The sequence below is a fragment of the Pelodiscus sinensis genome, chromosome 1 (assembly GCF_049634645.1).
Source record: "Pelodiscus sinensis isolate JC-2024 chromosome 1, ASM4963464v1, whole genome shotgun sequence".
In the NCBI taxonomy this organism is placed as follows: Eukaryota; Metazoa; Chordata; order Testudines; family Trionychidae; genus Pelodiscus; species Pelodiscus sinensis.
In genome coordinates this window covers 156,313,163-156,335,182 of record NC_134711.1, presented here as the reverse complement: position 1 = coordinate 156,335,182, position 22,020 = coordinate 156,313,163, and the positions used below count along the sequence as shown (strand labels likewise).

At 40.4% G+C, this 22,020-nt stretch overlaps 1 protein-coding gene across 1 annotated transcript in view; it reads right to left on the bottom strand.

Annotated features, from left to right (window-relative positions):
- Nucleotides 1-22,020, bottom strand: part of NECTIN3 (nectin cell adhesion molecule 3) — a 132,735-nt gene that overhangs the window by 19,724 nt on the left and 90,991 nt on the right. The window contains exons 6-7 of the mRNA XM_075908478.1: nucleotides 18,999-19,137; nucleotides 16,567-16,651 (exon numbers count right to left, since the gene is read on the bottom strand). Coding sequence (XP_075764593.1) covers nucleotides 16,567-16,651; nucleotides 18,999-19,137 — 224 coding nt within the window. The remainder of the gene's footprint in view (nucleotides 1-16,566; nucleotides 16,652-18,998; nucleotides 19,138-22,020) is intronic.

Genomic DNA, 22,020 nt, shown 5'->3' with positions numbered 1-22,020 from the left:
AGATAGGAAAGCTACTGAGGGTCCTGACTAGCTCCAAGGTATTTTTCTCATAGAATCCAAACAGGACTGGAAGGCACTTCGAGAGGTCATATAGTCCAGTCCCCTGCACTCATGGCAAGACCAAGCACCATCTAGACCATGCCTGACAGGTATTTGTCTAACCAGCTCTTAAAAAGAATCTCCAAAGATGGACATCCCACAACCTCCCTAGGCAATTTATTCCAGTGTTTCACCACCCTGACCATTAGAAGGTTTTCCCTAAAGTCCAACCTAAGCCTCCCTTGCTGAAGTTTAAGCCCATAACTTATTCTATCCTCAGTGGTTAACTGGAACAATTCTTCTCTTACCTTTTCAGGTATATAAAAGGTTGTTACACAAAGGAATGTCCTCCCTGTCTCCTCTTTACATATTAAATGAAGTTTTTCAATCTTCCCTCAGATCCAGTTTTTTAGATCTTTAATAATTTTCGCCCCTCTTCTCTGGACTTTCTCCAATTTGTCCATATTTTTCTAGAAACAGGGGGGCCCAGAACTGGACACAATACTCCAGTTGAGGCCTAATCAGTGAGAAGTAGAGTGAAATCATTACTTCTCAAGTCTCACAACATTCTTGCCAATACATCCCAGAATGATGTTGCTTTTTTGCAACAGTGTCATATTATTGACTCATATTTAGTTTGTGCTCCACTATGACCCCCACATCCTTTTCATAGTACTCTTTCCTAAGCAGTCATTTTCCATTTTTATGTGCTTAACTGATTGTTCCTTATTAAATGGAAATTGCATTTGTCCTTACTGGATTTCATCTCATTTACTTCAGAGCATTTCTCCAGTTTGCCCAGATCATTTCAAATTTGAATCCTATCTTCCAAAGCACTTGCAACCCTTCCCAGGTTGGTATCATCTGCAAAATTTGTAAGTGTACTTGATATACTATTATTTATATTACTGATGAATATACTGAACACGACCAAGGCCTATATATAGTTTTAAAGTAACTTGGTGCCTGGGGACAGGGAAGGTGATAAGAAGTATAGCCAGTGGGAAGCCCACATTTATCAAATTTCCCTTTTGAAATACAGATAGACGCCTGCTAAGCAAAACATGCATGTAGTCTATTCATTCTTTTAAAGATTTCTTTTTCCTGAAATGTTTTGGTTCTAAACAATATTTTGCTTCAAGATACCTCTCATCATCTCTGGATACGTGTGGTCAGAGCCCAGTGGTAAGTTATTACAGACATGTGGCTCTGCTGTGGTTAACCCAGCTAGTACCAGGGGACCACAGTCCAAGTCCCAGGCGAAGAGTGGGGGGCGGGGAGGGAGGAGCATGTTTCTTCCTGTGAGCAAAGATGACAAAAGGTTGATATCTCCAAGTACACTCAGATTAGGGATGAAAAGGACTGGTTAGTTTGGTCAGGGTGACAAAAATTACCAGTAAAACAGTGCAAGACTAATCAGAAGACTGACATCTTAATTCAATACTAGCTATGTATTACTTGAGTACAAGATGGCTAAGCAACAGCAAACTACCTGTGCCATGAAATGTCTGTATAAGGACAGCTTTTTCCCCAGGCATCTAGGGTATTTCCGCATCACAAATCAAAACCAGCAAGGCTAGGCCCGATGGGCTAAAAATAGCTTTGTTGGCATATGAACTCAAGTTGGAGCCTCCTGCTTTGCCAGGATTCAGAGCCCAGGCTACAGCCTGAGCCCAAACATCTGCACGTCTATTTTCAGCCTGACAGTTCACACCTCAATCAACCAACTTGGGCCTCTGAGACTTGATTGCTCTGGTTTTTGCTTTTCAGTGTCGACACAACCTAAACAATGTTCCCTCTAATTTTTTTCCATTCATGTGCAGAGTAATTTTCATGTGAACCACTGCATGTGTAGATGAGTACCACCAATCGAGCACCCACAGCCAGCAGCATGTCTGTTAATCAGCTGAGCAGCACATGAATCTCTCCAGGGGTATGTTTACACAGTCACATTATTTTAAATAAGTAGCGTTATTTCAAAATAACGTAGTCTGCGTTTGTACAATAGGCAGTTACTTTAAAATAATGTCAAAAATACTTACTCCCAACTTCTGTAAAGCTCATTGTATGAGGAGTAAGGAATGTCGGAGGAGAGTGCTTTAGTTCAAAGTAAGTGCTGTGTAGATGCTCCGAATTTTGAAATCAACTATTTCAAAATAAGCTACACAATTGACATAGCTCAATTTGTATAGCTTATTTCGAGTTAAGCCCGGCTGTGTAGGTGCACCCCAGGATGGACTCCCAAGCACTCAGCTTACAGGGAACACAGACCTTAAATATCACCAACTTACAGAAAAGGTAAACACACTTTTATCTTATGTGAACCATCACCATTTAACGGGAATCTCAACTAACTGGAAACATCACAAATCAGAACTAACCAGCAATAATTTTTAATATACAGCCGCTCCCTGAGTTGTGAATGGTCGAGTTACGACCATTCGCACTTACGACCAAAGCTCCCATGGAGCGGTCGTAAAGGTGGTCCCCGAGTTATGAATGCAACACGCGCTTACGAACAGCACGGTCGCGTGTAACTCAGTAGGGTCCGAGTTACGGCCAAGTGTTTGGTCCGTAACTCGTTCGTAACTCAGAGAGAGGCTGTAAAACCAAAGCTACAGAAATCAATCTGCTATGCCTGGGATGTTAACAGAAAATATTAAATTCAGAGACTGTGTGCACTTTGTGAACAGTGACAATCCTATTTAGTTTATTAATAAATAGGCTTTTCACCTTATGCCTGGGGGCCAAATTCTTCCCCATTATAGCTATGCAGTACTGGCACGTTTGCTTGAAGAGACATGTTTGAATACTACCTTCCACGTCAGGTGTAGCTGAACTTCAATGTTCAACTGTCGATTAAAAAAAAAACAACAGTAGCTGAAGGAATAAATGTGAAGTCTAAGACTTCAATTCATTTTTAATTTACAATCAACATTTCACTCTACCATTAAGCTACTCAGTTCAATTTTATAATTTACTGTTATTCTTTATGTATTGACAAGTTTCAATTTAGTATTCTGTTTAAAAAAAATTCAATGTTTTTCAGGTTTATAGTGGGTACTTCTCTGAAATAAGTTTCTGTAACAGCAGCAGATGGGCCCACTATAAGTACTAGAGAAGACAAAATGTTCAAAATTTAGGGACCTTGCAATCAGTTTCATCTTCGCAGCTCTGACCCTCACCTGTAATTATAATCAATGGTGACTTATTATTTTAAAAAAAATCACAATTAAAATCAGAATTCAGTTACCTGAGGTATTTGCTTTAGTTAGTAATGTAACAATAATGTGATGAAAAGTTGGTGCTAATTAAAAAAGTGAATGAAAGGTTACAGCTTCTTCAGACTGTCAGTCCATAATCCATATCCTTAAACTATTTCTATGTGAAGCATATTGTGAAACCTTTCCTTTAATTTAGCCTACAAGTCCTGCTATTAACTTGAGTCTCAGCTAATAAATACTACGCTTTTTGCAGTTGTAGCATCTTCATTTGAGTCAAGCTCTACATTTACAATACCCATAAATCAAGCCAGTTAGCTATGAGATTTAATTAGTTATCTATATTAAGCTCAAGGGCCATGAGCAACATCTAGAAGGAGAAGCATATTTTTCAGCACCCTTCTTAGCAGTCCATTTCTTCGGCAAAGAAACAATCCAGAATGAAGCTAAATTTACGTCAAAATATCACTATTTTCAATATTAACTAGTAGCTAGAGAGCATTTACATACCAACTGTAGAAGAAACAATACTCTTACATGTTCATTTCTGAAACAAAGGAAAGCAAATAACACTTTTTGATGCATCTGAAATGGTCCAAGTAAAAATTACTGGCCAATGTCTCAAACACATCTATTAATTTCTTTGTCTATGGTAGCAAAAAATTATTTAGTACATTACCTCTGGAAAAATGAATTGGGGGGGGGGGGGGAGGAGAGGGAGAGAGAAGGGAGAGTATTATAGTTAAGACATTTCTGACAGCAATTTACCAGGCACTCACTCTTGACTTAATTCTCCTCCTATGGAAGACAATACAGTAAAAATCCAATTGTCCAGCATCCAGTGGTCCAGCACTCCCAATAGTCCAGCACCAACTGGAACCCGGAAGTACTCCGGCCAGCCGGACAATTGGAGCTGCTCCACGCCACTTCCCCAAGTCCACTGCTGAAACTGGGACCAACCCAGCAGCTGCTCTGCCCCCGGCTTCCCTAAGTCCGCCGCTGCTGAAACTGACAAGCAGCAGACTTAGGGAAGCGGGGGGCAGAGCAGCTGGGGTCCTGCCGGGTTGGTCCCACAGCACTGCTCAGGTGAGGGGCAGCGCTGTGGGACCAACCTGGCAGCACCCCAGCTGCTCTGCCCTGCCGCTTCCCCATGTCTCCACTGCCGCTTGCAGCCCCAGCTGGCCTGTTGCCAGCGGCTGCGCGGGGCTTCCCCCACCCCACTCTCCTCCCCAGACCCTTCATAGCCCCCCTTCTGGAGCACCTCCTGATACTCCGGCCTATCCAACAGTCCAGCACCCCCTGGGTCCCAAAGGTGCCAGATTATCGGAAGTTTACCGAATAATTGAAGGTGACTAACAGAGGAAGAGATTTTTCTCAACATTTTAAAATAATGTCTTTGTAATGACTAGGTTCTACTCCATTTTTCTGGTCAAAAAGCCTTTCCCCATTTCACTATGGACAGACTTGTTCAACAGATAGCACAGCATACCTCCAGTTCAACTAAAATATTTACTCAGGGAAAACAAGTAAACAACATTTAAGACCACAGGACTGAAATAAAACTATTACTGTTCCCTTCGTCAAGCTATTGCCTGATGAATTGTAACATATGCAACACAGCAAATCTGAAACATTAATGTTTTGCATTTTTAAAATTGTGTGAAAGTTATTTTAAACATACATAGTAGATTGTATAACATGTAATGATACTTCCATGGTCTTTGGGAAACATTTAAGTTAAAATATAGCTTTATATTTATAGTCATAGCAATCTTTATGTAAGAATTAAAACTCTTCATGTTTGAGTCTTAAAAGTTAAAGTACTGATAAATTCTCAGATATGAATAGTCAATTTCATTATTTAAACGCAAGCAATACAACTTGAGCCAATTAATGATTATTTAGTGAATTAGCTTTAGAAATTACTCAATAGAGCAATTCCATTCAATTAACTAAGTAGTTATGGGATTGCCTAGTGTTATAAATGAATATTTACATTTATGAGTTTTTTTTTCCCCCAAGAAAAACCTTACTACTGGTAGTGTATTAGCAATGAATTTTATTATTCATCCTGTGGCACCTGTCAAACTTCATAGTTCATACCAATACAAATACTATGTCATAAAAGTTGCTTTAAATACAACTCAATTAGCCTCCAGGCTTATTAGCCCAACTCAAATTTTGCTGCAACATCTGAAGTGATAAATTCCTAAGAATGGCATAAGGTAAAGTCAAAGGGCACAGTTATGAGATGGACAGGAATTTTTCACTAACTTTTTAAGATACCTGGCATTTTCAACAACTTATCACAATACGAAACAATGGTCAGGGATATACTTTGCCTTTTAGAAGTAGCTAATACTCAAAAGAGAAAGATTAAAATCTCTGACTGGATTATCAGGAGAGTCCTGCACAGACATAAAAAGGCACAAGCATGTGGTCATGGGTGGTCCTCTCCAATCATAGTGAACAGGATGCACATCTCTTATAGCTGTTCTGGGCTCAAGACAAGATGCATCTATTTGGCACTTAACAAGGAAATAGTAAGTTATATTTGTGAAATACCTGGCCTGAGGGCAAGAATGAACTCAGGTTGCTCTCTAAAGTAGCAGTTTTTTTTTTAAAAAAAGAGCAGTTTAAAAAAAAAAAGAAGGTAGTTGGGGGTCTGCAGTGCCTTTTATAGAGTGAAGTGGTTTAACCATCACAAGATCTCTTGGACACCCTCCCCCCCAACGACAATTTTTCAAAGAAGCGAAGAAGCTTGAGGCTGGGCGCTATAGCACACCTGTAGAAATACTAGACAACCTCAACTAAGAAGAAAATTCTTCTTAAATCACATTTTATCCAAGACTAGAAAAGAAAAAAAAAACAGGCTCTTTTCCTCTACCAGTAAAGCCTGGTTCATCTTTCATTTCAGATAAAAAATAGACTATGAGTTGCCACCGTATCAATTTCAATATGTTTACAAAAATTTTCTTCTCACACATTGGGTCTCAGAGGGGATGTTGTCAAAAGTTTGTATTTTGATTTCAACCATCCCAAACTGCAAGGTTCTTTTTAATTGCACACAGTTATTTGTTTTTGTATTTCCTCTTATTCCATATACATCCCTTACTTTTCCCTCCCATGTCAGTCTCACTTTCTGCTTTGCTCTTACATGCAAACTTTTTTTGCAGTGGTTCCATTTGATGTATACCTCGCATCTTTATTTACTCTAATTCGCATTGGTGAAGATATCCCAACACACATTCCGCACGTGCCTCCTCCCCTCCCCGGCATTCCCTCTGGAGGTACTTGGGCTTTGATTTAATTTATGTATCTTATATAGTAGAATCCACTCGCAGAAACATCTTCTTCCTAGCTACTGAAGTGCCATATATACTGAGAAATATTTCTCAACTGTTTGGTAAGAACATCCAGTTCTTTGTAAGTGACAGTAAGGTAGTTAGCCAGATAGGTTGAGTATTCCAAATGATGTTCCACCAGTGCCTTCTATAATGGTACTAACATTTCCCTTCTCTACTGGCAATACCTCACCTGATGCATACTAAGATTCCATTAGCCTTTAGCATGGCCACATCACATTGATGGCTCAGTCATCTTGGTATCAATTAACAGACATACATCCTTCTCCTCTGCCACTTTCAACTGATAAATCTCTAGCTTATACCAAACATTTTTGTTTTTAGTCCCTGAATGAATGACCTTGCATTTTTCACTATTAAATTTCATCTCATTTTCACTACTTCAATTCATAGGGTCATCCAGATTTTAGGGTATGATATATTCTGATTCTCCTCTGTATGGGCAATACCACCCAACTTTGCATTATCTGAAAATTTTACTCAATTCTATTATATTATTTTAAGTACAGGCTCAATATAATTAATTCACCAGATTTGTAGGTCAAATCATACCATGATTACTCAAGTGCAGAAAGACATTTCCTGAATATGGCATCTTAGGACCAACCAGACTATACTTATTATAGATATGTCAGCCTGACATCAATTCAGCATGAAAATAATGAAAAGGCTGATATAGAACTCCAAGAACTAAAAGTACACCATGTAATTAATCAACATGGGTTTATGGCAAACAGATCCTGGAAAACTAGCTTGGTATCTTTTTATGACGAGATTATAAGTTTGGCTGATAAAGGTAGTAGTTTTGATGGAATATATTTAAGACTTCTGTAAAAAATTTGACTTGGTACCACATATTTTGAATAAAAAATAGAATGATAGCAAATTAACATGGCGCTTATTAAATCAGCGATACTCAATTGTATCTACCTGTAGGCCAAATGAGAATTTTATGACAAGAGGCAAGTCATTTGTGCAGAAGGTTGACAAAATAAAACAACTTCAGATGCCAATAAAGACTAGAATTGCAACTCAAATACTGTTCATCTTCTTCCTAAGTTCATCAATCAATATTACCACATATGTTTCTGGTACTATCTAATGGGAAAGTGACATCCACCATCTCTGACAAGATTTGTGAAGAGTGATTTGTAGGAGGCTGGGCAAGGTGAGTACACTGGTGAAGATCATCAGGCAATTGCAGTGTTGTTTTTTCCCCCATCATACATGTAGTTGAAAACCCAGATATTCAGTGGTATGTTCATCTGAACATCACTAGACTAGACAGAAGACTAGATTCTGGCTATTTTGAAACCTGGTCAGGATATTGAGTCCTGAAATCATAAAGTCCAACTAATTTGCCTTGAAGCCAAAGAGCTCTGGGAGCCTCATAATTTATAATGGAAAGATACCTTCATCCACTGAATCAATAACATGCTTTGCTTCAGAACAACAAGGTCCATTGGACACCAAAATGGATCACAAATAAATAAAAGCAAATGCTTTGGAACTTCAAAATGTTTGTCTCATTTAAAAAAAAGATCAGTTTAGGAATTCTTGCACTAGTTTCACTGACTTTTTGTGTAGCTATTATATGCAATGTGGGAAAGTGCAGTATCTTTCCTGTTGTCTGTCTAAAAGATTTCAGGATTCCTCTGAAAGACACATACTTTCCCAAACAGATCCCTGACATCTGCTTGCAAAGCCTTTGAGCAGAAAGTTAACCACATTCAAGTGACCAGCAATATAGCCCAAAAATTTACTTGTGACATCAAGGGGGACATTGTTCATAAAATTAAGTAACTTGCAAGCCTGTTATTTGTGATTTGAAATAAATTATATTTCCTTTTGGAGTTCACAAGCCAAACACTTGCTCTATATAACCAGAGAACATCATAGTGCTGCAATAGGTCCTGTATTAAACCGGTTTAAAAAGATGAGGCGGCAAACTAGACTTTGAGTATATGTAGTTCACTATTTTAATCACAATGCCATTTTTTTTTCATGCCCCCAGACAACTTCCTACTCTGAACACTCTGGTGAATGATGCTGTGGAATATATTCAGTGAAGCATGTATTGCTGCCAAAGGTCAAGCAAAGCCCTTCTGTTCTCTGTCACAAAGGGACCTCTGCCTGTAGCTAGCCAATTTACTTTCTGCAGATCTAAGCCATTTAAAAAGGACCATTTATTTTTTCAAAAAAGTTCTCATGGTCAACTCTGGCTGGGACTCCCCACACAGCAAAAATATTGCACAGTGCCCAATAGTGGCGCTCCCATTAATGGTTGACTGCAAAATGTCTACCGAGACAATCCAAAATCACATTTTGCTTTCTCAGAAAGTAGGCTATTGAGTGTGATCTGACATCTAATACAGTAGTTTTAAAGATAGTGTGTTTTGGCATACATGGAGACAGTTCTCACTCTTCCCTGCTTGTAGACAGACGTAACATTGTCTGACATGAAGACATGGTGAGCATGGATGAATGGAAGAAAGGACTGTCATGCTTTCCAGACTGCTCACTCACAACTCCAAGATATTCATGTGCATCCTGGATTCTCGAGATGTCCAGGTATCTTGTGCTGTGTAGCTGTTCATGTGGGATCTCCAACCTTGTAGGAATGCATCTGTAATTATGGTCCTATCCAGAGTGAAAGCGAGAAAAGAGAAGTTTACTCACCTTGTGCAGTAACTGAGGTTCTTCAACATGGTTGTCCTTGTGGATGCTCCATTTTAGATGTCTGTGTGATTACAGATGCAAGGTGCACAGACACCTAAATCAGAGCACCCACAGGAACAGTCCTCGAAGAAAAAGGGATTCTGACGCATACCAGCTGAAGATTTGTCCATGATGGCAGAGAAAAATACTACATTAACTGGAAATGTCACCAGGAGGTTCATAGAATGGCAATTTTGAGAATATACTGACTATAGCTGTGTTTGAGAGTAACCAAATGGCATCTTCTAAATGAGGTGACTACAGTGCATGAAGTTATTGACCTAGAGACAGACATGACTATACCAGTACTAGAAGACTGTTTGGGATACAAATGATATAGTTTTCATGGCCCAGAATCTGTCCCTGTGCTTTCGCAGTGGTAGAATTTGAAGTTGTCCCAATCAAGTCCAGAGACTGTGGGATGAGGAGGGTTCCCATTCTGAATCCAGTTGAGGACTTGTCGTCTTCTCCATGAGGTATCTTTGGAGACAAAGTTCCTGCCCTTCTCAGGTATGGCTGGGGAATAAATGGCAATTACTGCATTTCAACGTGATGTACATTTCCTCAAAGTAGCCATTGACCTAGAAGAATTACAGCAGGAAGCAAAGTTTGATGCCTGAAATCCTGGCATCAAAGAGTACGGCAGTCCCCTCTGGAGACTAATCCAACACTAACATTTTTGTAAACTGTGAAATGCTTAAAACTTGACACTATTTACAGGCAACGTGATTCTTATCTTGTAGAAAGAAGCCAAAGCCATTATCTATTTAGTCCTATCTAAAACCAGGACTATGTGATGGTGGGAAGGAACTGGAGAGGCAGTCAGTACAACCTCCCCTTTATTCACTCAGTATGTCTACACTACAGTGTTATTTTGAAATAATGCGTCTACACACAAAATGCATTTCGAAATAGCATTTTGCTATTTCGAAATAGCGTGTCCACACTGAGTGGACTATGAATCACATTTAAGGGTAGCCGGAACCAGTTCTGGCAGGGCACCAGGTCAAGACTTACTGTGTGGGGCTGCTGCCTGAGGCTATCTGAGGTCTATGCTTAAAGGGACCCCCCGGACAGCCAGTTCTCAGATTTCCCTGCTTGTCTACCTCGAGGGACAGCAAAGCATTTTGTCTACATACTCTGGTTGCCCACACTAGGGACACCACAGTACTCTGCAACATGGAGCCAGAGCTGCCCCCGGGCACTCTGCTGCTTCTCTTGGACGCGTTGCTGTGAGCCTGGCTGCACTTTCTGCAGGATGCCACCCGGTGGATCCATCGGGGGCTGTCAGTATCCAGGAGGCCCTGCTTGAGAGCTTCCACCCTGAGGAGCACTAAGAGCCTCCCTGGTCTGCCCCACTGGGGGCTTGTGCCTCATTCCTCCCTCACGTCCTTCCTCTTATCCCTCCCTTCCCCCCCCTTCCTGATGTCAAATAAAATACACGTATTTTCATGAACACAAACTCTCTTTATTTAACAAAACTGAGGGGAGGGAATGAAACTCTGGTGTGACCGGGGAGAGGAGGAGGAGGGGAGAAAAGAGGGTGGGAGAGTGGAGGGGGAAACCTGGGAGGAGGGAGCTGGAAGAGGGGAAGGGAAGCTCAGGGTTCAGGGTTGGGGGTCTCGCCAGTCCAACTTGATCGTAATGCGAACCTACTCCTGGATTCGCATGTGGCCTTTGGTGGCCAGGCTGGCAGCTATCCTGCCATAGATGGCCGCGTTCCTCCGTCTAGTGCGGAGATCATGGACGTTGGAGGCATTCCCCCCCCCCCCCCCAAAACCTGAATAAGGTCCATAATTTCCACCCTGGACCAGGAAGGTGCCCGCCTTCTCCGGGCCCTGTCAGGCTCCTGGGAGCTGGCAGACAGCTCCTGGGGAGCGAAGGAGGGCTGGCTGCCAGTGCCTTGTTGGCTCATGTTTTGGGACCACTGGGTCAGGGGCAGTGACTGCTGGATCTGGGCTGGCAGGCTTGGAGCTGACACAGGCACTGTGGCCAAAGTCTACCCCTTTAAGGGCTCTGGGGATTGGGGAGGGAGAGAAGTGTTCTTGGTTGATGCTGGAGTGGCCACCGGGGCACCCTGGGGAGGCTGGAGGCCCCCTATTTCAAAATAAGTGTCTACACATAACTTATTTTGAAATAGCTATTTCGAATTTGGCATTATTCCTCGTGGAATGAAGTTTACCAAATACAAAATAAGTGCTCCACTTATTTCAAATTTATTTCAAAATAGCGGTTTGGCTGTGTAGCCGCTAGGAAAGTTATTTCCAAGTAACTGTGCTGTGTAGACATACCCTCAGAGGCATGAAGGAAGACAGAACATATGCGCAGACCAATGGATGCTACTCTCAAATTCTCCAGTTCTGAATGCATGCTGCATATCCCAGAGCGCAAAACAAATAAGGACCATCAGTTGAAGAATGACAGTTCTCTCAATTAGGACCTTTAACTAAGACACTGTTGTCTTAAAGTTTTCACACCTTCAGTGCCAACCTCTTCTGCCAAGAAAATTTGCATCTTAAAAATGTTTCCAATGTGTCAATCAACTAATAAATAAACGATACTCCATTTCAGCTTCCAAAAATACTCTGACAATATCCCTCACAAGTTACCAGAAAAAGTCCAAACAGTCACATAGTGAAAAATTTTGTCATGGATCAGTAACTGACAAGGAAATCAAAAGACAAACAGAATTAAATGGCTGATTTTTCTCATAGCAAAAGATTAACATTAGAGTGCACCAAAGTTCTATACCAGGACCAGGTATTTAATATATTTATTAGTCACCTGAAAGAGGGAGAGGGGTAAATAATGGGGAAACAAAATTTACAGTTGACACAAAATGATTTAGGTTACTGAGGATCAGAGGGCTGCGGAATTTCAGATGGAAATAAATAAGCTAGATTTGTCAACATTAAGGCAGATGAATGCAGTGTCAGATTCCAGGTAAGGCACATAGTATGGGGGTGGAGGGTAAAATCAAGAACACTTGTAAAATTCTCAAGGATATAGACAGACTTAATCTACTCATGAAAGGGATATGGATGTCACTGTAGACCACTCAAGGAAGACTAGGTATATGGTTTACAAAAAAGCAAAATGTCAGAATGCCTAATGAATAGGATGGCAACTAATATGAAGCTATTATACACAACTTGTGTAACCTCACCAGAAATATTGGGTGAAATACTGACCACCACACCCTCCAAAAAGGACTAAATAAGGTAAATAGGAAAGACAGATGTTGCCTGTCTTATCACCCAAGAATAAGATGACACGCAGTGACACTATCAGATAGCTAATTCAAAATTTCTGTAATACCTTTTAACATATTAAGTGATTAGATTGGTATAACTGCCTCAAGAAGTTGAGGCCAAGAATGTTCACATTTTAACAAGGGGCTGGATATTTACATCAATAAGACTATCAGCTTGGAAAATGTGTTAATTATCTAAAACAGTAAGCCTCAATGTTTAAAGCAATCTCTATGAGGCTATGTCTACACAGCAGCATTATTTTGCAATAACGGATGTTATTCTAAAATAGCATAGTCCACGTCTACATAGGAAACAGGTATTTCAACATTATGTGGAAATAATGTCTAGCTCAAGTACTGCTTACTCTGACTCCTGTAATCCTCGTTATATGAGTAGTAAGGAAAATCAGAGGAACAGTGCTTTCTCTTAAATTAACTACATTGTAGACAGCACCAAAAGTCAAAATAAGCTATTTTGACTGAAGCTATGCAATTAGCATAGCCCAAGTTGCGTAGCTTATTTCAAGTTTAGCCCTGCTGCGTAGACATGCCCTTAGATATCACAGTGAGATCCAATTGGGAGAGGAGGGGGAAAGATGACGACAAAAGTTTTACTTGAGTTTACAATATCTTACAGCTAACAATGGAGTCCATAACTAATTCGTGCAGGAAATGCTAGGTTTTTGCAGAAAATTTCCTTCAGGCAATTCTTGAACAAGAACTGTGGAATGCGTGAACCAAGTGGCAAATTTGTGTTAACTGTGAAGATTTAACTTCATTCCACGGTGGAAATTTTTCTGGCACCAGGAGACAGTGGCACTCATACAAAACCAAGATGAACAAGTCTAGTTACAGTTCTAGCCAGATTTTGGTATTGTTTCAAGGAAGAGTGTAGCCCAGAGGTGAGCAAGAAAGCCTCTGTTGGCCAGATCCGGCCTGCCAAGCAAGTTGATCTGGCCCAAGGACACACTGTGGCTCTCCTGCCCCCAGGCCAATCAGGTTCTCTGGCTGGTGATTCTCTCTGGGGAAGGTAGGGGGAAAGACTTCACATGTATCCCCACTTCCAGGCTAATCAGGGTCTGTGGGCAGGGTCTGTGAAGTGTTCCCCCCCTTCTAAAATTATCGCCCACCCCAATGCAGCCAGTAATAGAACTACTGCTAACAACTTCTCGTCTCAGATCTCCAGCACCCTTTTCTTCCCATGTCATCTTAAGTCTCGTTGCTTTTATACACATTTCATCTCAATGATTCTGCATGAAAGAAAAAAAGATCTAAACAAACGCCTCACTCCCTATTTGAGGTACAATATAGTCATGCTGGTCTCTCCTCCTAAAACACCAAACTAGAGCTTATTTTAGACTGTCCCTACTGCTGCTTCTCTCTAACCCACTGTGGTAAGGTGGAACAGTCAAAATTAGAATGGTAGTATCCTGCATATCAAAGTTGTCTTGATTTTTACAGTTAGTCAGTTAAAAGGAAGGAATTACAAAGAAATTTCAACAAATAGAATGAATCTGTGAAATATTTTACAAGCTTATATTACAACGATGTTTGATATGGTAAAGCTTTAAGATGAACTTGATTAAATATTATGGTTATTGAAGTACTAAACTGAAGTCCAGATTAGAATACTCTCAGAATCCAACTCAACGTACAATGAAGTGGGTTTTGCCCGTGAAAGCTCATGATACTATATATTTCCCTTAGTCTAAGGTGCCACAGGACTACTTGTTCTTTTTAATGAAAAAAATTGATTTTCTGTCATAGACTTCAGTGAGACCAGAATTACACTCTTGAACTTTGAGGTTCAAAAGCTACATCCAGCCTCAGTTTTGACAATCAGAACACTTCAATTTGTTGGGCTTAATTCATTGCATAAAATGAAATACCACCCTCACTAAAATGTCAATTGCGAAATGGGATGCCCCCTCATGCCTCCTCCCTGCACCACCTCCCCCACAGACACTATCTGCCTATGACTGCATGTATGTTGCTTAACACAGAACAAACCTTTCTAATAAATGAAGTCAACCAAATCTGAGTGACAGCAGAGTTGACTAAAGGTTGGACCTCCCTGTTCTGGCCACCTCCAACAAGGGAGATTTCCAGACCAGTGGAGGTCAGGCTCCCAGGCTGCTGTCCCTTCTCGGGCTAGCTCCACTGGGGCTGCTGGCCAAGACGACCAGCTACACTCCCAGCCACTAGCAACCTGTGGGGCTCTGGTCTATCAAGAGCCATGGTCCAGAACAGAGTCCCAGCCAGAGAGGTTCAACCTATTGTTGAATTATTACAAAAGGAGTGTCTATTCAACAGGTACTCAGTGGCCTATGCCTTTTCCTCATCACAGATGCCATCATTGTAAGGCATCTCCTTTACTGAAAGACTTAGCACAGCAACCATACACTAGGTTAACAGGATGGCAGCTGCTATTGTTTTTTCCAAGACAGGGAGCATTAATAATTCATCCGTGTAAGGAAGCATACAATGACAAACCATTAATACTTCTAACTGTGAAGTTGTCATCTTTTTGGGTGCACTAAAGTATTCTGGAGCATAAAATAACCAATCAAAATTTACATTTAAAGTTATTTTGCTTTAGAGCAGTTATGGCAGGTGTGTTTAATACATGCCAATTTGAGCAAATTATGGCATTTCCATACAAAATTAAACCAGTAGCTAGCTAAAATGAAGTCCTTTTAATACTTCACACCGGGAGTGGGCAGTAATTTTTGATGGGGGGGGGGGGGGGGGGAAGAGAAGTGGTCAAAGGACACATTTTTCCATGATATTAATGAAAGAGGTCAGGGTTTGGGTGCAAAAGAGAGCTTGGGTAAGCGATTGGGGTCTTGGAGGGACTTTGGGTGGAGGAAGCCGTGACCTGGGGCTTGGGACAGAGGTGCAGGGGTTTGGATTATGATCTAGGACAGAAAGGGGTTGTGACCTAGGGCAGGGAACTGGGGTTCAGGAAGAGGTGCGGGGGTTTGGGTTGTCATCTAGGACAGAAGGGGATTGAGCTGCAGGGTCTGGGAGGGGGTATGGGCTCAGGAGGGGTGCAGAGGGTTTCACTCATGTGGGTAGGGGGGCAGGAGTAGGGCAGTGGGTTGGGGGAATTCTGGCCAGCAGCCCAGCACATTTCTCAGGCAGCCTGCCGTCCTACAGGTTGCAGGGGACATGTGTGTCTACGAATAAGAGCCTGGGTGGGGTTATGTTTTGGGGGGGGGGGGGGAAGAGTAGTGAGATTGTGCTTGGGGTGGGAGGAGCAATGCATAAAGCACCAGTCTCCCCCAAGCCCTGTAGCTGAGAAACACAAGCTGTCTAGCAGCTGCTTTTCTTAGCCATGTGCGGGGCAAGCAGGGAGCCTGCCTGAGGCTCCCTGCTTTGTCCATAGGCTGGATCCGGTGGCTTCATAGGCCAGATTCAGCCCATGCATGCTATTTGCCCAGCCCTACACTACACCTGAAGTTAAAGAATAAAACATTTTACTGAAGTTTACATCAACTTTATGTTTACAGAAATCCAACTGTTGTCACAAGGAACTGTACACCTATCATTGAAGCATTTTGGTGTGCAATACGTTATAGCATAACCTTTGAAGAGTTGCAACTCACTTAGTCAGATACATGAAGTGAAAGAAAAAATCAAATGGTATGGATACCGAGACGGGAGTGTAACAGAGCTAATTTAATCACAATGGAAGTGGATAAGAATACCTATAGTGGAAAATTACTTATTGTAATGAGACATTCCCAGTCCCTATACCAGCCATTGTTGGCGTTGTCAAATTTGCATACGATTCCCAGCTCACACTGCAGTCTGTTGAATTTTTTTTACTTGAGAATGGCAACCTAAGGTGCCTCCAAATTCCTTGTGTTTTGCTAAAATAGAATAAATGCTCAATTCTCTGAAATATGTTCATAAGCACATGCTTATTCTCTGCGTTGGAATGATCAAATTACTATGTCTCACTTACCTGAGGAATGACTTCTTTCTGAGACACAGATAGGGATCTTTCCTCATATGAAGGTGGTGGTTTGTGTGTGGGTGGAAGATCAATCCTGCATAAAAAGATATCACAATTTGACTTGCCATTTTTGTGAAGATCAAATGAACATAAAAACAATGTTCTCCACAGTAACACCTTCACAAAAATATTAAACTAAAAAATGCCATGCATTTACAGAAAAGCTGTAGAATATTTTTCACCACTAACAGATCTACAATAAAACTGAATTCTGTAAACCAATTGGCAACCACAAATTATATGATCTTCATATTTTTAACTCTAGTTATTCTTCACAAGCTATGTGTTCTTTGTAATCAGGCTTGCATATGAGGTATTTGCGTGGGATAACTATTTTCAGTACAGAAAAAAGTTCTAATCAAGACAATAGACTTTTTTTATATGTCCAAATTAAAAGGCCTTACACTTACTTTTTAGTTGTTATTCTCTTATGTAACCAAGCCATACATATATGTATGGGTTTTTTTTTTTTTTTTAGAAAGTCTTTAGTTTAAGTTTGCTTAAATTATGTTTATTTTGTCTAAAACTTACCTTCTTTTAAAAACTTCTCACATATGGGGATACTTCAGTGAGATAATCATATTTATCACTGTGTGGACCTGACTCATTTGGAGTTGACCTGTCCATCACCCCCTAAAACTTCCTTTCTTAAAAATCCAAAGCCATTAAGATACTATTTTGAAGAAAAGGGGAAATAGAGTCAAGTGATACTGATCAACATGTAGCTTTTAAGTTATAAAAGATGCTATTTTCAAATGAGACATTCACCCAAATAACTTCAACGGGAATTGAGTACCTAATTTCCTTCTTAAATGCCCTCAAAACAAACAAAAAACCACCATCTTTTGACTTCAGGCTCATTCCTAACCATCAGCTTACCTGTTATTAGATCTACACATTTAGTCTCATTTGGAACAAACTATAGATTTCACTATCATGTCAGTCATTTGGATGTTTATAAGGCTACGTTTGTTTGACATGGTAAATGTAAAACATGTTGCCCCACATTTTTATAACTTAAGATCTACAACGGTTTTCTTATTACTCTTACTTCAAAGACAACTATGTCCCTTCCTTTAGGTTTTGCTAGATTTCTATCAACTCTTGAATGGAAGCTATCTTTATTATGATTTCTGATATATCAATTGTTTCATTAACTGATAATTAGCATAATTTTTTTAAACTATTGAAAAATATAGATTAATATATGTTTCTTTAAATATTAAGGTAGCATGCTTATGCCATTTACTTCAATTTAGTAAGACAATGTCCTGGAGCATTTTTTAATCCATTACTGATCTATCTTTAAAAGTACTTAATGTAAAACAATACATGCAATTAAATTAAGGTGTTGTTATTCCTACCCTTGTTAAAGTGAATTTTTCCGAGGACAACTGTTTCACCATCAAATAAGCAAAGCTCCCAGGTGTATATTTATTTATACAAGCTCTAACAAGTCATTTTGACCACATTTTCAATTGTGTACTGAAGTTTCCTTTTAAGAAAGATGGAAATGTCTGCCTAAAGCTCTCCCCCCTTTTTTCCCTTATGTACTTTTAATCTTAACTACGACACTGATCCCTCAGTGCTATTATTTCAGAGGACATACAAGTGCCTCTTAGAGGTGGGGAGATTTCTTACTGCCATTCTGCAGACAATTTTGCCTTTATCCACTATTATAGAGGGTCTCACACTTTTTGGCATGTGGCCCACCCCACTCAAAGCAAGCCTTTCCACAGACTATCAGACAATCACCCCAATCACAAAATAGGTGCAGGAGTGGGTAGGGCCATGGGGTCTGGCTGGGAGAGGGTATAGGATTGAGCTGAGGGTAGCAGTCTGGGTGGGAAATTGAGTACAGGAGTGGGCTCTAGGAGGGATGTGGGATCTGGGGGGGGGGGAGAGTAGGAGAGGAGTGAGGGTTCGGGATTTCAGCAGGAGGGAGTTCGTGGGAGGGGAATGGGAGTGTAGCATCTGACCATGAGGAGGATGGGGGGTGCTTGCTTGACTCCATGCCTCTCGCTGCACCCAGGCAAGGCTTCCCACTGCTCCCAGTGGCTGTGATTCCAGCCAATAGAAGCAGTGGGGAAAGCCTCCAGGCAGCACTTCCCTGCACTGCAATTCTCCCAGCCAGGGGGAAGGAAAACAGCAGCACCAAGCTGCTTCCTTCTCCCACAAACCAGATCCACTCCCCATCCCAAGCATGAAGCTGGTGCTGGCACTCCAACTTTGTAGAGGGCCACATGGACAGAGTGTCAGTGCAGGCTCCCTATTGTGGGGGGGAGGGAGAAGCCCCAAGCCTAACTATAGCATATAGGTAACTATAAGCAGCCAAATAATTAATGGTTATTGCTTCTAGTTTAAGAAACTGAGATACTTACACTTTGTCAAGATAGGATGGCCTTTTTTTCCTTGGAGTCAATAGCACTGTCACAAAGATGGTAATGATAAAGAGAGCAAGAACTGCTCCAATTACAGCCCCCGCTACAGCTACAGAAGATGTCTGCTTAAATGGCACATCTGTAATGGAACGCACCACAAATTATCCTTTTCAGGTATTACTGTGTTTTCCATCCTCATGAACCTAGTCATTTAAGCAAGATTTTGGAAACTATCATACCTACTTAGACCATCATGCAAAAGTCATTTTTATAGTCCAAGATGCTCTTTCAAAATCTTAGCAATGCCAGGTGTCTAGCTCTCATTAAAACACAACTTAAGACAGTTTTTTTTTTTAAAGAAAAGGCAATTTATGAATAAGCAAGCTACTTTAAGCCTTTGAGTGAATACAGTAACAGCATGCTTTTCATATTTCAAACAGAAAGAACAGTGCAATATACTCAAGTAGCAACTATTTTTTTAAACCACTGGGAGTTGCAAAAACAGGGACCAAGCAAATTAGTTTTGAAGAAAAAATGAAACAGACTTCTGGGAGCAATTAACATGCAGAAATACTAAGTTAGCACTTACCAAAACCACGTGTAATATGTCATCTCCAGGACCGAACATTTTTAGAAAGCATTAAGAATTTTCAGTGAATGTTCTATTTTTAACCAAAGTTTTAATGAAATTGCTACTCAACACAGGCTTCTAGAAAGTTTGAGATTTTTACATTTCAGTGATCTTCTACAACATTAAAAATAAATGCTTTATGTCACAACTGCCCACAACTGTATCACCGCTGACCTAAATTTCTAACCCATGTTTCTATCAGACTTAAAAGATTTCACCCATTTACCAATAGGTTCGAGTCATAACTGCTCTTGTTGTTCTCATATCCCCCAGGAATTCTAGATGTGGCTGGAAGCTTCAAATTGAGTACCTTCTATTGCAAAATTTTGCCATGAGCAAAGTGGAGATTTTGCACAAGTTCAATAACTATTCATTATTATCACAGTAAGTATATCAAAGGTATCACAGAGTTGGAAAAAACTTCCATTGACTTTAAAGGGAATGGATAAGTATTAAAAATTTAACAGTAAAATATACCAAAACGTAAGCTTTGAAATTTGGCATAATTGGTATTAGTTTAAGCAAACAAGTCTGTAATAGCGAGCTAAAGTTAAGAAGGCTTTGTATCTTGGGCTATAAAATTGTCAGGTAAGGATTGGTTGCTTTTTAATCAGGAAACACACACACTTTTACCACTTTGGATTAATTTTAATCCCTCAGGCTACATCTAGACTACAGGCTTCTTGCACAGGAAGCTTTTTTTGGAGAAAGATCTTCCAAAAAAAAAAAAAAAAAATGTATTGCGAAAGAGTCCACACTGCAAAAGCACATTGGAAAAAGTGATGTGCTTTTTCGAAAGATAGCGTCCAGACTGCCTGGATGCTCTCTCACATGTAAGCAGTGATTGCTATAGACAGGATGACCACAGGGCATCTGTGCTTTTTCTTCTTCACTCTTGTGAAAAAACTCCCTCTTCCCATCAACACATGCCTTTTTGTGAAAGAGCTCTTTCGCGAAAAGGCTTCTTCCTCGTAGAATGATTATTACCAATTGCACAAAAAGCCCTCTGTTCTTTCTATTTATTGTCGAAAGAACACACTAGAAGTGTGGACATAACAAGTTTTATTGGAAAAACGGCTGTTTTTCCCGACAAAACTCTGTAGTCTAGAGATACCCTCAGACAGCACTCCTCATAGGAAAGTCCTTCCAGTTGAAATTCCAAACCGTAAAGTGTTGGTCTTTTTTCAGCACCATTTGGGTCACTACATAGTAGCTAAGGCTATAAAACAATGTCTGATACCGCTGTATTGTACAGATCGTCGTCTTAAGTTTGTCTCCTCTCTCAAAGAGACTGATGATCACCTTTCTACAATTAATGTCACCTCTTTTTAGTCTCTCTCCACACACATTATAAGAAATGGCATATTGAAAGTGACAACTGCACAAACTGGATTCTTTTTCTTCCAAAGTATGAGGATTCAATTCTCCATTTCAAGCCTGAGGATGCCTCTGCTACTTTTAACCACAAGTAAACTGGGCATTTTCACAATAAATTAACAGCCGAGTTTAAATGGCAGTATATTTAGAACGCAAGGAAACAGTACTTCAGAAACACAGCTTACCAGCTGGATTTTGTTTTCGTGCACAGAGCCAAGCAGCAGGCAACTCACATGCAGGTACAAACTCTAAAGCTATCAATGCCCCATGAATTATTTTGACTTGATAATCTGGCATTTCAGAGTTTGGACATCCTTTATCCCATGTCTTTGTACAGACTTAGGCAGACTATGATATGCAAGCTTCCATACCAGTTCATCAGATTCCCTATTTAGCTGTAAGTAAGGTCTACTGCTTCATGTCTACCTGTGTCCAACTTCCTGTGTTGCCTGGAGTGTAGCATCCATGTCCAGTACTTTTAAACTGCAGCTCGAACCCACACTGAGACACTCTTTCTGTTAATCTTTGCTTCATTCTTATTTTCCTCACCTCTTAGCTATTCATTCCATACCTATTTTTAATCTCAATTCTGTTCCCTTCTCTGGCCTTTATCTGTAAAGTCTACATGTAGCTCAGTGACTGATAGGAACAAATATTCCTTCATCCCACAAAAGGATCATTTTTACATCAAGGTTTATCTTAACCATCAAGACTGTAATTAGTTTCAACAGTTACTCCTCCAACCCAAATGCCAGTGGTAAGATACTTGTCTAAGGGTTCGGGTGCTTCATTCACCCATACGAGTGGATTATCTGCAAAATCCAAAGCAATATTTTATTTATAGCTAAAATTCTGTATCTAACTGCCAGCTCTGAAAAGCCAAAGGGTCCAAGTCCTGCTATGATTCCAGCTTCATACACTTGACTTTAAAAACACCAGAGCTATGATCAGTGAACCTCACTACCTGAAATTCAAAGTTTGATGTTTGACACCTATGCAGAACTGGCGAGAATA